Source organism: Schistocerca cancellata, chromosome 2 (genome assembly GCF_023864275.1).
Source record: "Schistocerca cancellata isolate TAMUIC-IGC-003103 chromosome 2, iqSchCanc2.1, whole genome shotgun sequence".
Taxonomy (NCBI): Eukaryota; Metazoa; Arthropoda; class Insecta; order Orthoptera; family Acrididae; genus Schistocerca; species Schistocerca cancellata.
In genome coordinates, this window is record NC_064627.1 from 308,050,345 (window position 1) to 308,069,164 (window position 18,820).

Below are 18,820 nucleotides of genomic sequence, written 5' to 3' on the forward strand. Positions count from 1 at the left end.
AATGAGCTATCTGTGTTGTAAACAGAGTGCAGGGTTGGATTAAAGTTTCATTTTTGTGAGAAAGAAATATAAGAGTGTTGCTGAACGAAATGCATTGGGCTCAATGCAGATCATGTCGAAATACTGACAATTTTCTTTTGTAAGGTGCATGATCTGCTATATTTCTTATGATACATATCAAGCCAAAGGTTTAATAATTATTGTAGTTCCTTAGATTCCAAACAATAATTTATTGTTATTATGTTTTTCGTTTGTCAAGAATCTGTGAACTAGAATTAGCTGTAACCAAGTTCGCTTCATGAGACTCGATTTTTGTCAGAAACATTTCACTCGTCAGGGTTCTAATAGCATAGAAGATAGAAAAACAAAACTTTGGTTCTTGACACTAAACAAAATATTTATTTCGTTCACTTCTTACACACAGCCATTATTTCATACAAACTTTAGTATTACACATGTGTATCAAACAAATATTCAGTACAAATTTTGTCCTTAAAACTAAAATTTTTCAACCATGTATCTGATTTATTTGTAATATTGTCGTACAGTTTGAAGGTATTCCAGCAATGTGGAAATGCTGCCACAATATTGTCACATGGGTTGAAGGTATTCCAACACTGTGGAAATGTTGCCACAATATTAGAAGGAAAAAATCAAACTACAGTTTTATTTGTTGTAGATGAAAACTTCGTGATTAATTGTTTCATGTTTATTATTATTTCTGATGGTTTCAAAGCAGTTCTTGGCGAATTCATTAAGAAACCTGATGAGTGTGAAACCACCTGCTAGATCGTCATCTTGTACCGACATAAGGGTGAATTGTAGTTTCGTAATATTTTTTATGCTTCTACTTCATTCCAACAAATCATTAAGAGGACAGTAGGCCAGATTTTTCAACAAAATGCCAACGATGAAGCTGTAAAATGTAATGAGTCACTATATTGTGTAACGGACGGAACTTCGAAGTATTACAGTTGATTAAACTGCACAAAATATCTTTTCACATACTGTGAACACGCGATATATCAACGTTGGTAGCATGAAAAACAATGGCAACGTCGTTACTTCTACCAAAAATGCGAAAATAAACAACGCGCGAAGATCGTGTGAAATACGATCTTCCATGCATGTATTTTACTTCACCTAATACGTTCTGTATTGCCATAAAATATTTTCATTAGTGCGCTTGATCCAGGAGATAGTCGACAATCATTACATTTCAGACTGACACTAATATTCCCTGAAATTTGAACAACTATAGAGCAACCTCAAGTCAGATTATAGCACTGCAGTTAGTCGTCTTTCGCTAACAGCCAATCACGCTCCTGAAATAATATATTCCTTTTATCTTTGTTATCAGTGTTCAACGAACGCTGATATAAATGCTGTCGTTCATAACAGTTAGGCAACTGTTTTCTCGCAAGCGCAAGCCGTGGCGTTGTCACTGTGTTTCACATTGGCGCCAACTAAGTGGATATGCACAGCCGATTGGACACAACAAATGATTGAGCTCATTGGTATGCGTCATAAGAGGTCAGCTGTGAACTCTTTTATGCCGAGCAAGAACTCATCAGTGTCCAAATTCTACACCACCAGCGAGGTGATGTGACCCAACTGCCATAAATGTTGTCGCGTTACACCTACTGAGTCATAAACTTGATAAACGGAATGGTTCAACATTTTCCAGAGAAACCTCCAACGGGCTACAGCATTCTGGGTACTGCATTTTGTGCTTTAGATACTGTATATCCCATGAAGAAGACGTCCCTTATGGTAAGAAGAGATAGCTTCATTTTTGTCGCTTGTTGTTACTTTGATCTAATATTATTTCTCAATTCGGGAAAGTTGTTTGAATGTACCATCAGCAATAATTAGAACGCTGCCCCTCTAACCTAAGGATTTTTTTCCTTACGTAACACAAAGTCTTAAAATTTGATCCCTTTTCATTTCTCGCGTTCTTGGAGGTAAACGAGTGATTACGTTGTAGCCAAAGACATTTGATTCTTTACCCAGCAGGATGTTATGGCTACTAATTACAAGCCTACATGTTAGGTCTAGATATCTTCCTCTTTACACAGCGCTAGGTGTTGACTCCATTTCGTTCTAATGGAGGAAGGGAATAATTAGACTGCAACATTTTCTTCGCTAGCAGATATCTTACTGTTGGTGGAACGAGAAAACCGCACTAGTTTCCGTCCAGGATGAAGAAGATTTTCCTCTTTACATATCAATAACTTTGACTTAAAAACAGAAAATCGAAGGGCTACATTTTGGACTTCGAAGTTTTCTTCTTTAGCCAGCACGAATTCTAGTTAGTGCTGAAAATAATGAGGCCTTCAAATGTTATTTTTTACCTGGCATGAAGTCAGGATGTCATTCTGTTTGAATGGTTTGAGAAAAAACTGAGAAAGCTATGAGATGAACCTCGTATCCTTACTCTTTCACCAAAGACAGATGATAAACTTGTTCGTGATAAAGCTGACTAACAGAACTGGGAAATCATAGACTAGGATCTAGAGAGTCTTTATATATAGTGGGCAGTGCTGAACATGATGTCGACAACTGAGTTGCTTGGTGAGCACGGAATACCGTGGACACCTGTAGATTCGGCCGAAAAGCTTTGTTCTCTAGTCAAAAGGAAAATTTGGACTCCTCGTCATTGGAGAGGCTAGTCAATATCTCCGTTTCTTTAGACGGTTGGAGGCGAAAGTAAATCAGCTATACGTTGGACTTAAACACTTTCTTCTTTCAAAACTGGCAGATCACGTGCTTGTCAGTGATCATTGTGGCTGTTATCTCCAAGAAACCATATGCTAGAGAAACGCTTTACAGTGTAGGTAGCCTTTAACTCGTTACAGTTCAGTTGATCAGTGGCCGCAGAAAATCGTCGACACTTATGACGTTGGCTGATTTTTTTTCCTTCGCTCGAGTGGGAGATTTGTATTCGCCATCGTTGGAGAGGCCTGCAGTGACCATGATGGAGGTGGCTGCTTGAAATTTTCGTCGACTGTTGTGTTGCTTGATGACTGGAGAATAGACAGAAAGATACGATTTCCTCTGGAGAATTTTCTTCCCCACCCAACAGGAAAGTTTGGACTTCTCGTCGTGGGAGGTGGATGTAGCCACCCACAGTCGAGAAGGCTGCAGAAGAACAGCGCGAGATCTTGAACTCCTTGGCGACTTTCGGGCTGTGTGGTTACTTGTTCCCCAGTAGGCGGATCTGGACTTGTCGCCTTTCAGGCTAGCAGGTGGCTACGCTATAAGAGGCTGTGTCGGACACAGATGAACTTTTTGAACTGATTGTCGAGCACTGACTTGATTGGTAATTGGATGAAACATAGACTTGTATGACTTCGGCCGAAAAATTTTCTTTTTCACTCAACAGGAAAGTTTGCATTTGTTGTTGTTGGAGATGATAGCAGGTAGCCACAGTGAAGGAGGCTCCAGGAGAAACAATGGGAGATCTTGATCTCATTGTGGACAACTGGGTTGTCTGATGACATGAAGAAATCCTCGACACTTATGACTTTGGCCGAAAATTTTCTTCTTCCCCAGTAGGAAGATTTGGACCGTCGCTGTTGGGGCTATCAGGTATCCACAGAGGAAGTTTTTGAACTCGTTCTCGAGTACTGTTTAGAAACTGGAGGAAACGTAGACAGTTACGACTTCGGCCGAAAAATTTTCTTTTTCACCCAACAGGAGGACTTGGATTCGTCGTCGTTGGTGGGGCTAGAGGGAGGCCGCGGTGGAGGAGGCTGCGGCGGGCGGCGCAGCACGGGGGACGAGGGGCAGCTCTTGGTGGCGGGGGCGGCTGCGGCAGCGGCGCGCTCGGCTGCGTCGCCCCCGAGGTCGACCAGCAGGCTCTGTCGGCAGAGCGCCGACACCGCCCCCTGGCCCTGCTGCTGCTGACCGTGCCCGCGGCCCGTGCGCCGCATCTTCACCTTGCGGAAACGCGACGCGATGCTGCTGGCGAGCCCGAAGCGCGACGCCTTGCTGCCGGAGGCGGCGCCGGCGGAGGCAGAGGCGGCGCGGTCGGCCGAGTGCGGCGGCTGCTGGGACGTGGGCGAGATGGCGCCCGCGCTGGCCGACTTGACGAGCAGCTGCGCCTCGTCGTGCGCGGCGCGCGCCGCCGACGCCGCCCGCAGCGGCGAGCTGTCTGCGCTGGCGGCGAGGCTGAGTCGGCAGCCGGCGGCCGCGAGCGCCGGCGGCGGCGGCGACGCCTCCTCGCCGCTGGCGCTGCCGGTCCAGCTGCGGCTGGCCGGGCCGCGCGTCAGGAACTCCTCCTTGGCGCGCTTCAGCCGCAGAGCGCGCAGCCGCGACGGCGGGGGGCTGCTGCCGACGCTGCCGCCACCGTCCGCGCTCTTCCTGCCAAACCAGACGTGGGAGACTCTCTCAGAACGACAGTCATTTTGTCTCATCTTGTATATTTATCGTGATTGTTAAAAGCAAGGGTGCTAACATTCAACGGCAATTCCACTGTTAAAACCAGAGGAGAGAGCGGATAGGTGGAAAGAATACATTGAAGGCCTCTATGAGGGGGAAGATATGTCCGATGACGTGATAGAAAACAGGAGTCGATGTAGAGGAGACTGCGGATCCAGAACTGAATAGAGGTTTGGATCAAATAAAGTAGATGTGATGCCTAACATTCCATCGGAATTTCTAAGATCGTTGGTGGATGTTGTGTACATTGTTCCGCGTAGTCAGCGCGTACACAACTTTCCCACTAGAGCGCGCCCTGCTAAGCACAACAGCGCAGGCGCAGCGCTCGTCCGTCTCCGCACTACGAGATGGCGCTGCCTTAGAGACGAACCAGATTCTGCTTCCGCCGATCCGCGTATTAATATGTAACGCAGCCAATGAGATTGCTGCTACCGTAGAATCTTTTCTCCTCGTGGATCACACTCGCGCAGTGATACCTGAATGTGCGAGGTATTAAACGAGTGTACAGACCTCCGATTAGTTAGTCTGCATTTGTCTGCACTAGTCTGTACCAGTCTACATTAGTCTGTACCAGTCTATAGTCAAGTTTCAGTCTGCACCTAATAAGATTACCATATTCCTGTACATAGCCATGAAGATAAATGAATAGACACTTTGTCAAGTATCAGAGATATGTGAGAATAAGATTAACGTACCAAGACCAAAGGAGCTTCAGATTGTCAATTGTAAACAGCATTCAGAGTCAAGTTACATAATGTCTATGCTTTTTATTATTTTAATAAATGTGTGTGAAAATTAATCAAGTTCTGTTTAAAGTTGGTCACCGTCAATCTGCTACTCTAAGCGTGCAAGTGGCATTTCTATCGTCTGACCTAACGGCAGAAGATAAACACGCCACGATAAGACCACAAGACATATTGCTGACACTCGCCTACTTCGTTAGAGCGACGAGTCAAATAATCTGATGGTCTGTGTACCGAAGGTCTTACACTATGCACACCACAGTGGAGTTGCCAACAAAACGACTATTCAAATTGGCTTAGTATTAGGAAAACAGTCTTAACCGCGTTTATTTACTTATTTAGTGCCGACCGGCTTCAGCCGATCGCAGGGGCCATCTTCAGGGCGAACATACCGTTAAATTACAATATACTGGGTGATCAAAAGTCAGTATAAATTTGAAAACTTAATAAACCACGGGATAATGTAGATAGAGAGGTAAAAATTGACACACATGCTTGGAATGACATGGGGTTTATTTAGAACAAAAAAAAAAAAAAACGAAGTTCACAAAATGTCCGACAGATGGTGTTGTACAGCAAAACGCCAGTGACTGCGCATGACAATCGTGTATAAAATGAGCTGTAATGAGAGAGAGAATCCACTCTCCATACCCTCTCCCGAGGTGGCTTCCGCCAGCTCCCCCTCGCTGATGATGCCTTGCTCCCCTCCATCTACCCCTCCTACCAACTTTGATCCTCCCTCCCTCCTCCTGTGTTTTGTTCCTATGGGCACCCTCTCTCCCTTCTCTCCATCTTCCCCCCTCCACCCTTTCTCCCCACTCCTCCCCCGGGCTTCCCCTACCCCCAATCCTCCGCTCCTACTACCATCTCCTCTGTCATCGGCATCTTTGCTCAGCCCTCTCCCTCCCCTTCCCTCTTCTTCCCCTCTTGCTAGGTCCCCGTACTCGTACACGCTACGTGGACATTCGCGCGCCGGTGATCATCACCATCCGTTTTCTCGTGTGTGTGCCGTCGTGTTTGTGTTTAGTGTTCGCCGTCACGCTCCAACATTCACCTGTGCCATCGAGATCATCAGTGTTTGTGCGCCGTGCCAACGTGTTTCAGTGTATTTTTGGTCGAGTGTGAACGGCTCCGTGCTTTTGTATTTCTGTGTCTACTGTTTTTTGCCTGTCAATATGTCTCTTATGAATCTTCTTTATGTTTTTCTCATTGTCGACTCGATAGGCTGAAGAGCAGCGTAGGATGCTGCTGCCAGCCTACCTGGTGTACGGGTATAAAAATTACAATAAAGAAAAAAAAAGAGAGAGGTCAGATGCGCTAGCAGTCGCAGCATGTTGATGTTATCTGAAAAGGCGCTTTTAGTGAAGCTGTATTGCCAAAATGGGGAATGTGCTAGTTCAGCGTTACGATCCTATCGCTATAGGAAGGGGATTCGAACGGGTAAAGGTCCATTGACAAATGCAGCTGTGGCGAGAATGATTTCGAAGTTCGAAGCCACGGATTGTTTAGACGATAGACCCCGTAGTGGCCTACCGAGCACAAGACGTAATGCTGCTGAGACAGTTCAGGAAGAAATAGAGACTGTTGCGGGTTCGTCTATGCACGGGGAAGTCAGTGTTCGTGCAGTCGCACGTCGCACCGGCATTCCATACACTACTGTTTGGTTGGCACTGAGGCGTACCCTCCGATGCGCATTTGCGGTGTGGGCGATTCAAAAGATGGCGGAAGATGACGAATTGTTGAGTAGCGTGTTGTGGACCGACGAAGCTCATTTCTCACTCCGAGGGTCTGTCAACGCCCATAACTGCAGAATTTGGGCTACCGAAAAATCCTAGAACTGTCGTGGAAACTCCATTGCACGACGAGAAAGTCACGGTGTGGGTTGAATTTACCACATATACCGTTATCGGGCCTTTTTTCTTCGAGGAAATGCGTTATTCCGGTTTTGTAACTGCTACCGTGACGGGTGAGAGGTACGCCGATATGTTACAGATTCGCATCATCTCCAGCCTGGCTGATAAACACCTGCTGGAAAGTACTATGTTTATGCAGGATGGCGCTTCACCCCATATTGCTAGAAGCGTGAAAGATCTCTTGTGCGCGTCGTTTGGTGATGATCGTGTGCTCAGCCGCCACTTTCGTCATGCTAGGCCTCCCAGGTCCCCAGACCTTAGTCCGTGCGATTATTGGCTTTGGGGTTACCTGAAGTCGCAAGTGTATCGTGATCGACTGACATCTCTAGGGATGCTGAAAGACAACATCCGATGCCAATGCCTCACCATAACTCCGGACATGCTTTACAGTGCTGTTAACAACATTATTCCTCGACTACAGCTATTGTGAGGAATGATGGTGGACATATTGAGCATTTCCTGTAAAGAACATCATCTTTGCTTTGTCTTACTTTGTTATGGTAATTATTGCTATTCTGAGCAGATGAGGCGACATCTGTCGGTCATTTTTTGAACTTTTGTATTTTTTTGGGTTCTAATAAAACCCCATGTCATTCCAAGCAGGTGTGTCAATTTTTACCTCTCTATCTACATTATTCCGTGGTTTATTAAGTTTTCAAATTTATACTGACTTTTTGATCACCCAGTATATCTTAAACAAAACTACTGACAGCCATCTTATAAGAGTGGATTACGTAAATATAATGTTTTGCCCGCTGGTCGACTGCTGGTGGCGTCACGTCTACAAAGGTGTGACAGGAGACTGTAAGGAATTTACATATGCCTGGGTTCATATAGCAAGCTATGAGCACGTGAGCGTAAGCAACGCCTCCAGCGGTGACCTATGGTAGACGTCTAGTCTTCAAAATTGAAGTATAAATACAATTTGTGTTAAGCTTACATTTTAAAGAAACCATGTTCATTTCCCCTATAGTTCATTTCCCCCACAGAATATTACGAATGCAGATAAGGTAACTTACTAACGTCCTTTCGTAAGTTTGACGTTGAAAAGTTTTTTCATATACTTTTTTATGTTTATTTATATAACAGCGTTTTTTTTTAAAAAAGAACATGGTTTCTTTAAATTGTGAACGTAACACACACAGTATTTATACTTCAATTTTTAAGCCTAGACGTCTACCATTGGTCACCGTTGGAGGCGTTGCTTACGCTCACGTGCTCATAGCTTACTATGTAAACACAGGCATAGATAAATTCTTTACATTAAGATGTATATTGTAATTTCACAGTATGTTCGCCCTGAAGATGGCTCCTGCGAAGGGCTGAAATCGGTCTGCACTAAATAAGTAAATAAACGCCATCAAGACTGTTTTCCTAATACTAAGTTAATTTTATATCAATCGCTGTTACTCCACAACCATGTTGTCTAAACATCTATTCAAATTGGTGTGTAGAATGTATGAGACTGGCTATGTACCATCAGACTTTCGAAAGAAAACCTCATCGAGTCAATTCCGATCATTGTAACAGCCGACAAGTGTGAGAATTATCGCACAATCAGCTTAGCAGCTCATGCATCCAAGTTACTGACGAGAATAATATAAATGAGAACGGAAATGAAAATTGAGAATCTGTTAGATGACGATCGGTTTGACTACACGAAAGGTAAAGGCAGCAGAGAGGCAGATCTGACGTTGCTGTTGATAATGGAAACGATTCAGAGAAGCAGTTCTTGGAGGAATTTCTGAGAAAAATATGTGTAAACCGTAGGGAAAGATCGGTAACATACAATATAAGAACCAAAAGGGAACAATAAGATTGAATGACCAGGAACGAAGTGCTTCGATTAAAACGGGTGGAAGACAGGGATCTAGTCTATCGCTTCTGCTGTTCAACCTGTACGTCGAAGAAGCAATGCTGGAAATACAAGAAAGGTTCAAAGGTGGAATTAAAATTCAAAGTGAAAGGGTACCAATGAGAAAATTCGCTGATGACATTGCTATCCTCAGTGAAAGTGAAGGAGAATTACGGGATTTGTTGAATGGAACGAACACTCTAGTAAGTATAGAATACGAATTGAGAGTAAATCGAAGAAAGACGAAAGTAACGAGAAGTAGCAGAAATGAGAATAGCGATAAACTTAACATCAGGACTGGTGATCTCGAAGTAGTTGAAGTTAAGAAATTTTTCTACGTAGGCAGCAATATAACGCATGATGTACGGAGCAAGGAGGACATCTAAAGCAGACTAGCAGTGGCAAAAGGGGCATTCCCGGCCAAGAGAAGTCTACTAGTAACAAACACAGGTCTGAATTTGAGGAAGAAGCTTCAGAGAATGTACGTTTGGAGCACAGTGTAAATGGTAGTGAAACGGAAAACCGGAACAGAAGAGAATATATGTGGGAAACACTGACAAAAGAAGGGACAGGATGATAGGACTTCTGTTAAGACATCAGGAAATAATTACCATTGTATTAGAGGCAGCTGCAGAGGATAAAAACTGTAGAGGAAGGCAGAGACTGGCGTAAATCCAGCAAATAATTGACGACGTAGATTGCAAGTCATACTCTGAGAAGAAGAGGTGGCGGGTCAAATGAAACAAGTCAGATGATTGATGACTAAAAAAAAATCTGGCGATTATCACGTCAGACAACGTTCGCTATTTTCATAATCTGTCAGATTTACTTTATTTTAATTTTGTGGCCGAATGCCGTTCCTATAGCCACAGCGCATCGGGGAAGCTCGTCGCACCAGCGACTTTAAATCTCGTCCTCAGGTAGTTTAGAAGAAATATTGGTTGTGCGTTCAAGGAAATGAACACTCTCTCTTAAATGAACATTCCTTCACCAGAACGTACATCTCAACATGGCCACTTACGCATAGCATGTTGCAGCTACCGCTAAAACTTGAACGTTTCTACCTCACTAATTCTGCTCTTTTTTCCTTCTTTTTCTTGCGCCTTTGTACCGCATCGGCGCATTGTCGACATGGTTATTATCGGTTAATTTAAGAGGTGGTCGGATGCCTTCATGTCACCACTGCGTCACCTGGGATGGAACATGTGTAACCCAAATCTCTGCGTGTTGCCTTATACTTGTGAAACTGAGCGAAAGTTTTCTGAACGTTTGCATGCAAAGCCTGTAACAGAGGCGGGACTCCCAGCCCGGTATTCACCTAGTGAGATGTACTTGATTGGTTGGTTGGCTGATATGGAGGAGGGGACCAAACAGCGAGGTCATTGGTGCCATCGGATTAGGGAAGAATGGGGAAGGAAATCGGCCGTGCCATTTCAAAGGAACTACCCCGGCATTTGACTGAAGCGATATATGGAAATAACGGAAAATCTAAATCAGGATGACTGAACGTGGATTTGAACCGTCGTGCTCCCGAATGCGAGTCCAGTGTGCTAAATACTGCGCCATCTTAATCGGTGTGGGATGTGGAAGACGGTAAAAAACCACATCTAATCTGCCCGGCACACCAACCTTCATCGTTAATCTGTCCAGTGGATTCGATACAGGGCCGGCGCAATTCCCCGTTCCGGAAGTGACACTTCAACAGGCATGGTTATCCAAGGAGTCAACTCACTGGTTACACTGCCTAACAAAAAAGTGAATCACTCAGAATACATAGTCCGATGTGAAGGTACATGTTCGTACGTGTATACATTTTTGACATATATGTAAATAAATGATTCCAGCTGGAATTCTCTGTGAGAGGTAGAAGGGTCACCAGAGTGCATTATTCTACCACGCTTGATAGGGTACATAAGGGGCGTGAATAGCATCAACTGTTGATTGATCACTTTGAAGGACACCCAGATCCCAAGTGCTTGAGTAAGATAGCGTTATCAGCATCTGACAGCGTTTATAAGAGGCATCACTGTGGTCCCCATTTGGTAGGATGGTCAAATCGTGCGGTATCCAGATTTGTGGGGTATTCGAATGTGGCAGTGATCCATTGTTGGACTCCATGGGAACGAGCGAGCAAGGGCACTCGTTGTCAAGGTTCTGCTCGACCACTTCTGACTGCCGTATGGTGCACCAGGCACATCGTGACCACATCTGTGCCTGTCATCCGATAACAGGTAATGGACTCCCTGAAACATTCTGCGTCATCCCGCACCATTAGTCGGAGACTAGTAGCAGCCGGGCTAGGAAATTGCCGTCCCACGCTGCCATAAACACCACAACATAAACGGACGCATTTGGAGTAGTGTCGTGACTGAAAAGCATGGACTGCTGATGAGTGGCATTTCATTGCGTTCAGCGACGAATCGTGGTTTGGCACTACTCTGAAAGACGACCTTCGGCAAGTATAGCGGTTCCGTTCTTCCCTCGTTTTGGAGTACCACAACTGTGTTACTCCTGTCATGATGGTGTGGGCGGACATCGCATATGTTTTCAGAGCGTGCCTAGTAGTGATTGAGGGAAATCTGTTGGCACAACTGTGTGCCACAAACGACCTGCATTCTCAAGTGTTACCTCTTATGTTACAGTATCATGGAGCCATTTTCCAGCAGGATAATACTCTTGCCTTTTAACTGTCTGCATGACGCTGAGATACTCCCACGACCAGCAATATCTTCAGATCTGTCCTTGAATGAACATGCGTGGGACCTGATCAGACGTTAAATCCTTCCAAGATCCAGTATCCAAGATATCAAGTTGTGGGCCAGCTTGCATTAGGAGGTTATACAGCAGCTCTAGGTCACCGTTGCCAACTGAATAAGTGCATGTATGCCTAGTACAGCGGTGTGGGTCTCCCGCATCCTCCCCTACGCTCTGTGAAGGATTATGAGACTTCTTCATCATCACCATCATCATCATCATCATCATCATCATCATCCAGGCCAGATGGAGACAACGTCATACTGATAAGTGGGCTCCTATTGCCAAGTTGTTTGTAAACTGACCTGATTTTGAAAACACTGAAATAACATAACACACCCTCTCAACCAGTGAAGTTACATTTAGTTTCCTCTGCCCTGTTTTGGTGCCTCACTTTTTTTTGTCAGTCAGTGTAAAATTGTTGTTGTTGTATCTCGAAAATAGCTAAATAGACTATGGCCATACTCCGCAGGAAGAGTAAGGTTTCTTATGTTTAACTATCTAAATAAATATTCTTTCATTTAGTATTTTGTTAGTTACAGGGTAAAATAACTTATCTACAACCGTGTGTCAATAATATACAATATTTTATCTGCACTACATGCTTCTAACTATCACTTATATGCTTGGGATATCCAGTTTATCTAAGCGCTAGCCCTAGAACATTGGTATGGTGTCCCACGATGGAGTAACACCTGAGTCTTAAATTAATTCCTAACAAGTATCAAGTCACCCTCATACCAGCGTACATTTTAGTGACTCAGTTTCTTCTATAATCCTTGACCATATCCAGTCAGCCGCGACAAAAGCTAAAGAATAACTCGACATAATCTCGTGTAAAGATCCAAACTGGAAAGCCTAGATTGTCACAGCAAGCAGGAAATCTTTCTCCTGAAAAATTAAGCCAAAAAACAAAGAAATGTATTTCTACATAAAGTAAAACGAAAACTAGTCCACTCTTTAGTTGTGCCGAACAAAATGTTCAAATGTGTGTGAAATCTTATGGGACTTAACTGTTAACGACATCAGTCCCTAAGCTTACACACAACTTTACCTAAATTATGCTAAGGACAAACACAAACACCCATGCCCGAGGGAGGACTCGAACCTCCGCCGGGATCAGCCGCACAGTCCATGACTGCATCGCCTCAGACTGCTCGGCTAATCCAGCGCGGCCGAATCTTTACTACTGCGACGTAGTACAACGAACCACATACAGTACATACTCTGTAAGACTCCAGGTTGCGACCGGATAATGGATGTGATTTTCATACGCTCTGTTTTACTCATCAGTCACTCAGTCCAGTTACTCAGTCACTGTTCTATTCAGTACTCCTCCTCGAATTTCAAATGCCTATCTCCTAACTACAATAAAAGATCATATGTGTGCAGCATCTTGGCTATATACATTTATAGCACTAAATCTTGTTCCATCTCCTTCTCCATCTTGGACATATTATTCTAGAATAACCTATCCAGTAACCTCCGCCTTATTGAAACCAGACAGGATTCAAGGGGAGATTGTTATTATCATTATTATTATTACCATTATCTTTCAGCGACACAGATAGCCGTACCGTAGGTGCAACCACAACGGAGGGGTATCTGTTGAGAGGCCAGACAACGTATGGTTCCTGAAGAGGGGCAGCAGCCTTTTCAGTAGTTGCAGGGGCAACAGTCTGGATGATTGACTGATCTGGCCTTGTAACATTAACCAAAACGGCCCTGCTGTGCTGGTACTGCGAACGGCTGAAAGCAAGGGGAAACTACGGCCGTAATTTTTCCCGAGGGCATGCAGCTTTACTGTATGGATAAATGATGATGGCGTCCTCTTGGATAAAATATTCCGGAGGTAAAATAGTCCCCCATTCGGATCTCCAGGCGGGAGCTACTCAGGAGGACGTCGTTATCAGGAGAAAGAAAACTGGCGTACTACGGATCGAAGCGTGGAATGTCAGATCCCTTAATCGGGCAGGTAGATTAGAAAATTTAAAAAGGGAAATGGATAGGTTAAAGTTAGATATAGTGGGCATTGGCGAAGTTCGGTGGCAGGAGGAACAAGACTTTTGGTCAGGTGAATACAGGGTTATAAATACAAAATACAAGTTTATATGCCAACTAGCTCTGCAGATGACGAAGAAATTGAAGAAATGTATGATGAAATAAAAGAAATTACTCAGATAGTGAAGGGAGATGAAAATTTAATAGTTATGGGTGACTGGAATTCGGTAGTAGGAAAAGGGAGAGAAGGAAACGTAGTAGGTGAATATGGATTGGGGCTAAGAAATGAAAGAGGAAGCCGCCTGGTAGAATTTTGCACAGAGCACAACTTAATCATAGCTAACACTTGGTTCAAGAATCATAAAAGGAGGTTGTATACATAGAAGAAGCCTGGATATACTGACAGGTTTCAGATAGATATTCCGGAGGTAAAATAGTCCCCCATTCGGATCTCCGGGCGGGAGCAACTCAGGAGGACGTCGTTATCAGGAGAAAGAAAACTGGCGTAAGACAGAGATTTAGGAACCAGGTTTTAAATTGTAAGACATTTCCAGGGGCAAATGTGGACTCTGACCACAATCTGTTGGTTATGAGCTGTAGGTTAAAACTGAAGAAACTGCAAAAAGTTGGGAATTTAAGGAGATGGGACCTGGATAAACTGAAAGAACCAGAGGTTGTAGAGAGTTTCAGGAAGAGCATAAAGGAACAATTGACAAGAATGGGGGAAAGAAATACAGTAGAAGAAGAATGGGTAGCTTTGAGGGATGAAGTGGTGAAAGCAGCAGAGGATCAAGTAGGTAAAAAGACGAGGGCTAGTAGAAATCCTTGGGTGACAGAAGACATACTGAATTTAATTGATGAAAGGAGAAAATATAAAAATGCAGTAAGTGAAGCAGGCAAAAAGGAATACAAACGTCTGAAAAATGAGATCGACAGGAAGTGCAAAATGGCTAAGCAGGCATGGCTAGAGGACAAATGTAAGGATGTAGAGGCTTATCTCACTAGGGGTAAGATAGATACTGCCTACAGGAAAAGACCTTTGGAGAAAAGAGAACCACTTGTATGAATATCAAGGGCTCAGATGGAAAACCCAGTTCTAAGCAAAGAAGGGAAAGCAGAAAGGTGGAAGGAGTATATAGAGGGACTATACAAGGGCGATGGTCTTGAGGACAATATCATGGAAATGAAAGAGGATGTAGATGAAGATAAATGGGAGATATGATACTGCGTGAAGAATTTGATAGAGCACTGAAAGCCCTAAGTCGAAAGAAGGCCCCGGGAGTAGACAACATTCCATTAGAACTACTGACGGCCTTGGGAGAGCCAGTCCTGACAAAACTCTTTACCATCTGGTGAGCAAAATGTATGAGACAGGCGAAGTACCCTCAGAATTCAAGAAGAATATAATAATTCCAATCCCAAAGAAAGCAGGCGTTGACAGATGTGAAAATTACCGAACTATCAGTTTAATAAGTCACGGCTGCAAAATACTAACGCGAATTCTGTACAGACGAATGGAAAATCTGGTAGAAGCAAACCTCGGGGAAGATCAGTTGGGATTCCGTAGAAATATGGGAACACGTGAGGCAATACTGACCCTACGACTTATCTTAGAAGCTAGATTAAGAAAAGGCAAACCTAAGTTTCTAGCATTTGTAGACTTAGAGAAAGCTTTTGACAATGTTGAGTGGAATACTCTCTTTCAAATTCTGAAAGTGGCAGGGGTAAAATACAGGGAGCAAAGGCTGTTTACAATTCGTACAGAAACCAGATAGCAGTTATAAGAGTCGAGGGACATGAAAGGGAAGCAGTGGTTGGGAAGGGAGTGCGACAGGGTTGTAGCCACTCCCCGGTATTATTCAATCTGTATATTGAGCAAGCAGTAAAGGAAACAAAAGAAAAGTTCGGAGTAGGTATTAAAATCCATGGAGAAGAAATAAAAACTTTGAGGTTCGCCGATGACATTGTAATTCTGTCAGAGACAGCAATGGACTTGAAAGAGCAGTTGAGCGGAATGGACAGTATCTTGAAGGGAGGATATAAGATGAACATCAATAAAAGCAAAACGAGGATAATGGAATGTAGTCGAATTAAGTCGGGCGATGCCTAGGGAATTAGATTAGGAAATGAGACACTTAAAGTAGTAAAGGAGTTTTGCTATTTGGGGAGCAAAGTAACTGATGATGGTAGAAGTAGAGAGGATATAAAATGTAGACTGGCAATGGCAAGAAAAGCGTTTCTGAAGAAGAGGAATTTGTTAACATCGAGTATAGATTTAAATGTCAGGAAGTCATTTATGAAAGTATTTGTATGGAGTGTAGCCATGTATGGAAGTGAAACATGGACGATAAATAGTTTGGACAAGAAGAGAATAGAAGCCTTTGAAATGTGGTGATACAGGAGAATGCTGAAGGTTAGATGGGTAGATCACGTAACTAATAAGGAATTAAATAAGTTATACACAACTGCAACCAGTCACTTTTTTCAATAATAATGCTTTATTACATTAACCGGTTTTCGAACCCTTTCAGGTTCATCTTCAGATGATTTCGGGAGGATCCGGGAAGTTACATCATTACTGGTAGTAGCATAATGCTGGGTGCTGGTTTGTGACAGTATAGGCGGCTTTTTTCGTATCTGTCTGCCTCCATTTTGGTGTCCTGAACACTTTCACACGAACTATATTAGTTCACACTTTAACAGTGACACTTTACCAGCATCCAGCATGCGCTTTACAACATCTGAAGATGAACCTGAAAAGGTTCGAAAACCGGTTAATGTAATAAAGCATTATTATTGAAAAACGTGACTGGCTGCAGTTGTGTATAACTTATTTACATTAATATACAGTCACAGTTCTAAAATATCCGTAATGGATAAGCATAAAAATAATAATGAGGAAGTATTGAATAGGATTGGGGAGAAGAGGAGTTTGTGGCACTACTTGACAAGAAGAAGGGATTGGTTGGTAGGACATGTTCTGAGGCATCAAGGGATCACCAATTTAGTATTGGAGGGCAGCGTGGAGGGTAAAAATCGTAGAGGGAGACCAAGAGATGAATACACTAAACAGATTCAGAAGGATGTAGGCTGCAGTACGTATTGGGAGATGAAGAAGCTTGCACAGGATAGAGTAGCATGGAGAGCTGCATCAAACCAGTCTCAGGACTGAAGACCTCAACAACAACAACATATCTTTTCCTTTTAGCTTTCCTCTTGGCATATCCCAACTGTCTTCCTCCAGTCCACCAGCGATCCACTATTTCTGTCATACTGCCAATATTATCAAAACTATTCTCATCCCTACCTGTTACATTTCTTCAATATCATCTGGAAACTTTATTATTTCACGCTCTTTCATGAGTCGATAAAATTCTTCTCTACATTTATTTCTTCTGCACTGCTGCCATGCATTCATATTAGTGTAGTCACATTCTATAGGATCGCAATGAAAAAATAACTTTACAAAATCTAATATGAATTTTCAATCTGCAAGAGTGTGCGCTAATTTGAAACTCTCTGTCAGATTAAAACTGTTTGCTGAACTGGGACTCGAACCTGGGACTTGTGCCTTTCGCGACTAAGTGTCTTACCTACCGAGCTATCCAAGCACGAATCGTGGTCTGTCCTCACAGCTCTGCTTCCGCCAGTAAATCATCTCCTACCTTCCAAACTCCTGCATACCTTACGGGCCTAGCAGTCCTGGAAGAAAGGAGAGCTAGTCCAGCAAGGTATGCAAGTGGACTTATGTGAAGTTCAGAAAGTAGGAGATGGGATACTGGCGAAAGTAGAGCTGTGAGAACAGGTCGTGGTTTGTGCTTGGGTAACTCGGTCGGTAAGACACTTAACCGCGAAAGGCTAAGGTCCAAGATTCGAGTCCCGGTTTTAATATGTCAGAAAATTACACTTGACCCAATTGATACATGACTGATAATTCTGAAATACCATGACCCGCGCGCTGTAGCACGTGGCTTTCGGGATTCGGTAGGAGACGCGGGGACCCCGGATCGAATCTTTTGGCGGATTAACGATGAGGGCCAGCATGCCGGTCAGAATGGATGCGGTTTTCTGGTCGTTTCTTACAACCGAATAAATGAATACGGAGCTGCTATCCATGTCCAACCACCCCAACATGATTTTCGAAAACTGATTTCGCGAAGATAAAGGATAAGGCCAGGAAAAAGAAGAAGAATAAGATTTCTGAATTCCCTATAATTACCACACCTATTTTCATTACCATTATTATTATCATTGATATTGTAATTTTTTTATTAGTTTGGCCTTCTAAGGACCAGATGAAATATCTTATGTCTTGTTTCTCTTCACCTTTCTTTCTTTCCAGTAGCTTTTCATTATTTTTTTCATCTGTCTATATTGCACCTATCTTTTTCTTTGTTTTCTCCTGCAAGCCCTTGAAGGTATTTGCTTTTGCTCTGAACTTTACTCTTTATCCTATTTCTTCCTTTCTTATTTCCATTTCCCTAGGTGTGCTTTAACTTCTTCGATCCACATCACTGATTTCTGTAAAAAAAGTTAAAAATTATGTTTTTTTTCCATCTTGCCTATTTTAGGCGTCCATAGAATACAATATGACAGTGAGGCATGGACTGTAGGAAAACTGGAACAGAAGAGATGTGGTGCTACAGAAGAATGTTGAAAATTAGGTTTACTTATAAGGTAAGGAATGAGGAGGTCCTCTGCAGAGTCGGAGGGGACAGGAATATGTGGAAAACACCGTCAAGAAGGGACAGGATTATAGAACATCTGTTAAGACATCAAGGAATAACTACCGTCGTACTGGAGAGAGCTCTGGAGAGTAAAAACTGTAGAGTAAGAGAGATATTGAGGTACATCCAGCAAATAACCAAGAATGTAGGCTGCAAGTGCTACTCTGAGATGAAAAGGTTGGCACAGGAGAGGAATTCGTGGCGGGCCCCATGAAACTAGTCAGAAGACTAATGACTAAAAACTAAAAATCCCCTCTTCCTCATCGTGTCTAATATCTATTCCAATATGTCATCAACTTCTTTATTACTTCTTAATTCCCAAATCATATTGTCATATTTTGGTTCCAGTATCTTCCTGATTATTTTCTTTTCCTTAATTTCTAT

General features: G+C 43.2%; 1 protein-coding gene across 1 annotated transcript in view; it reads right to left on the reverse strand.

Moving 5' to 3' along the window:
• Nucleotides 1–1,300: 1,300 nt before the first annotated feature.
• Nucleotides 1,301–18,820, reverse strand: part of LOC126153633 (uncharacterized) — a 558,426-nt gene continuing 540,906 nt past the window's right edge. The window contains exon 19 of the mRNA XM_049916084.1: nucleotides 1,301–4,365. Within this exon, the coding sequence (XP_049772041.1) occupies nucleotides 3,660–4,365 (706 nt within the window). The 3' untranslated portion in view covers nucleotides 1,301–3,659. The remainder of the gene's footprint in view (nucleotides 4,366–18,820) is intronic.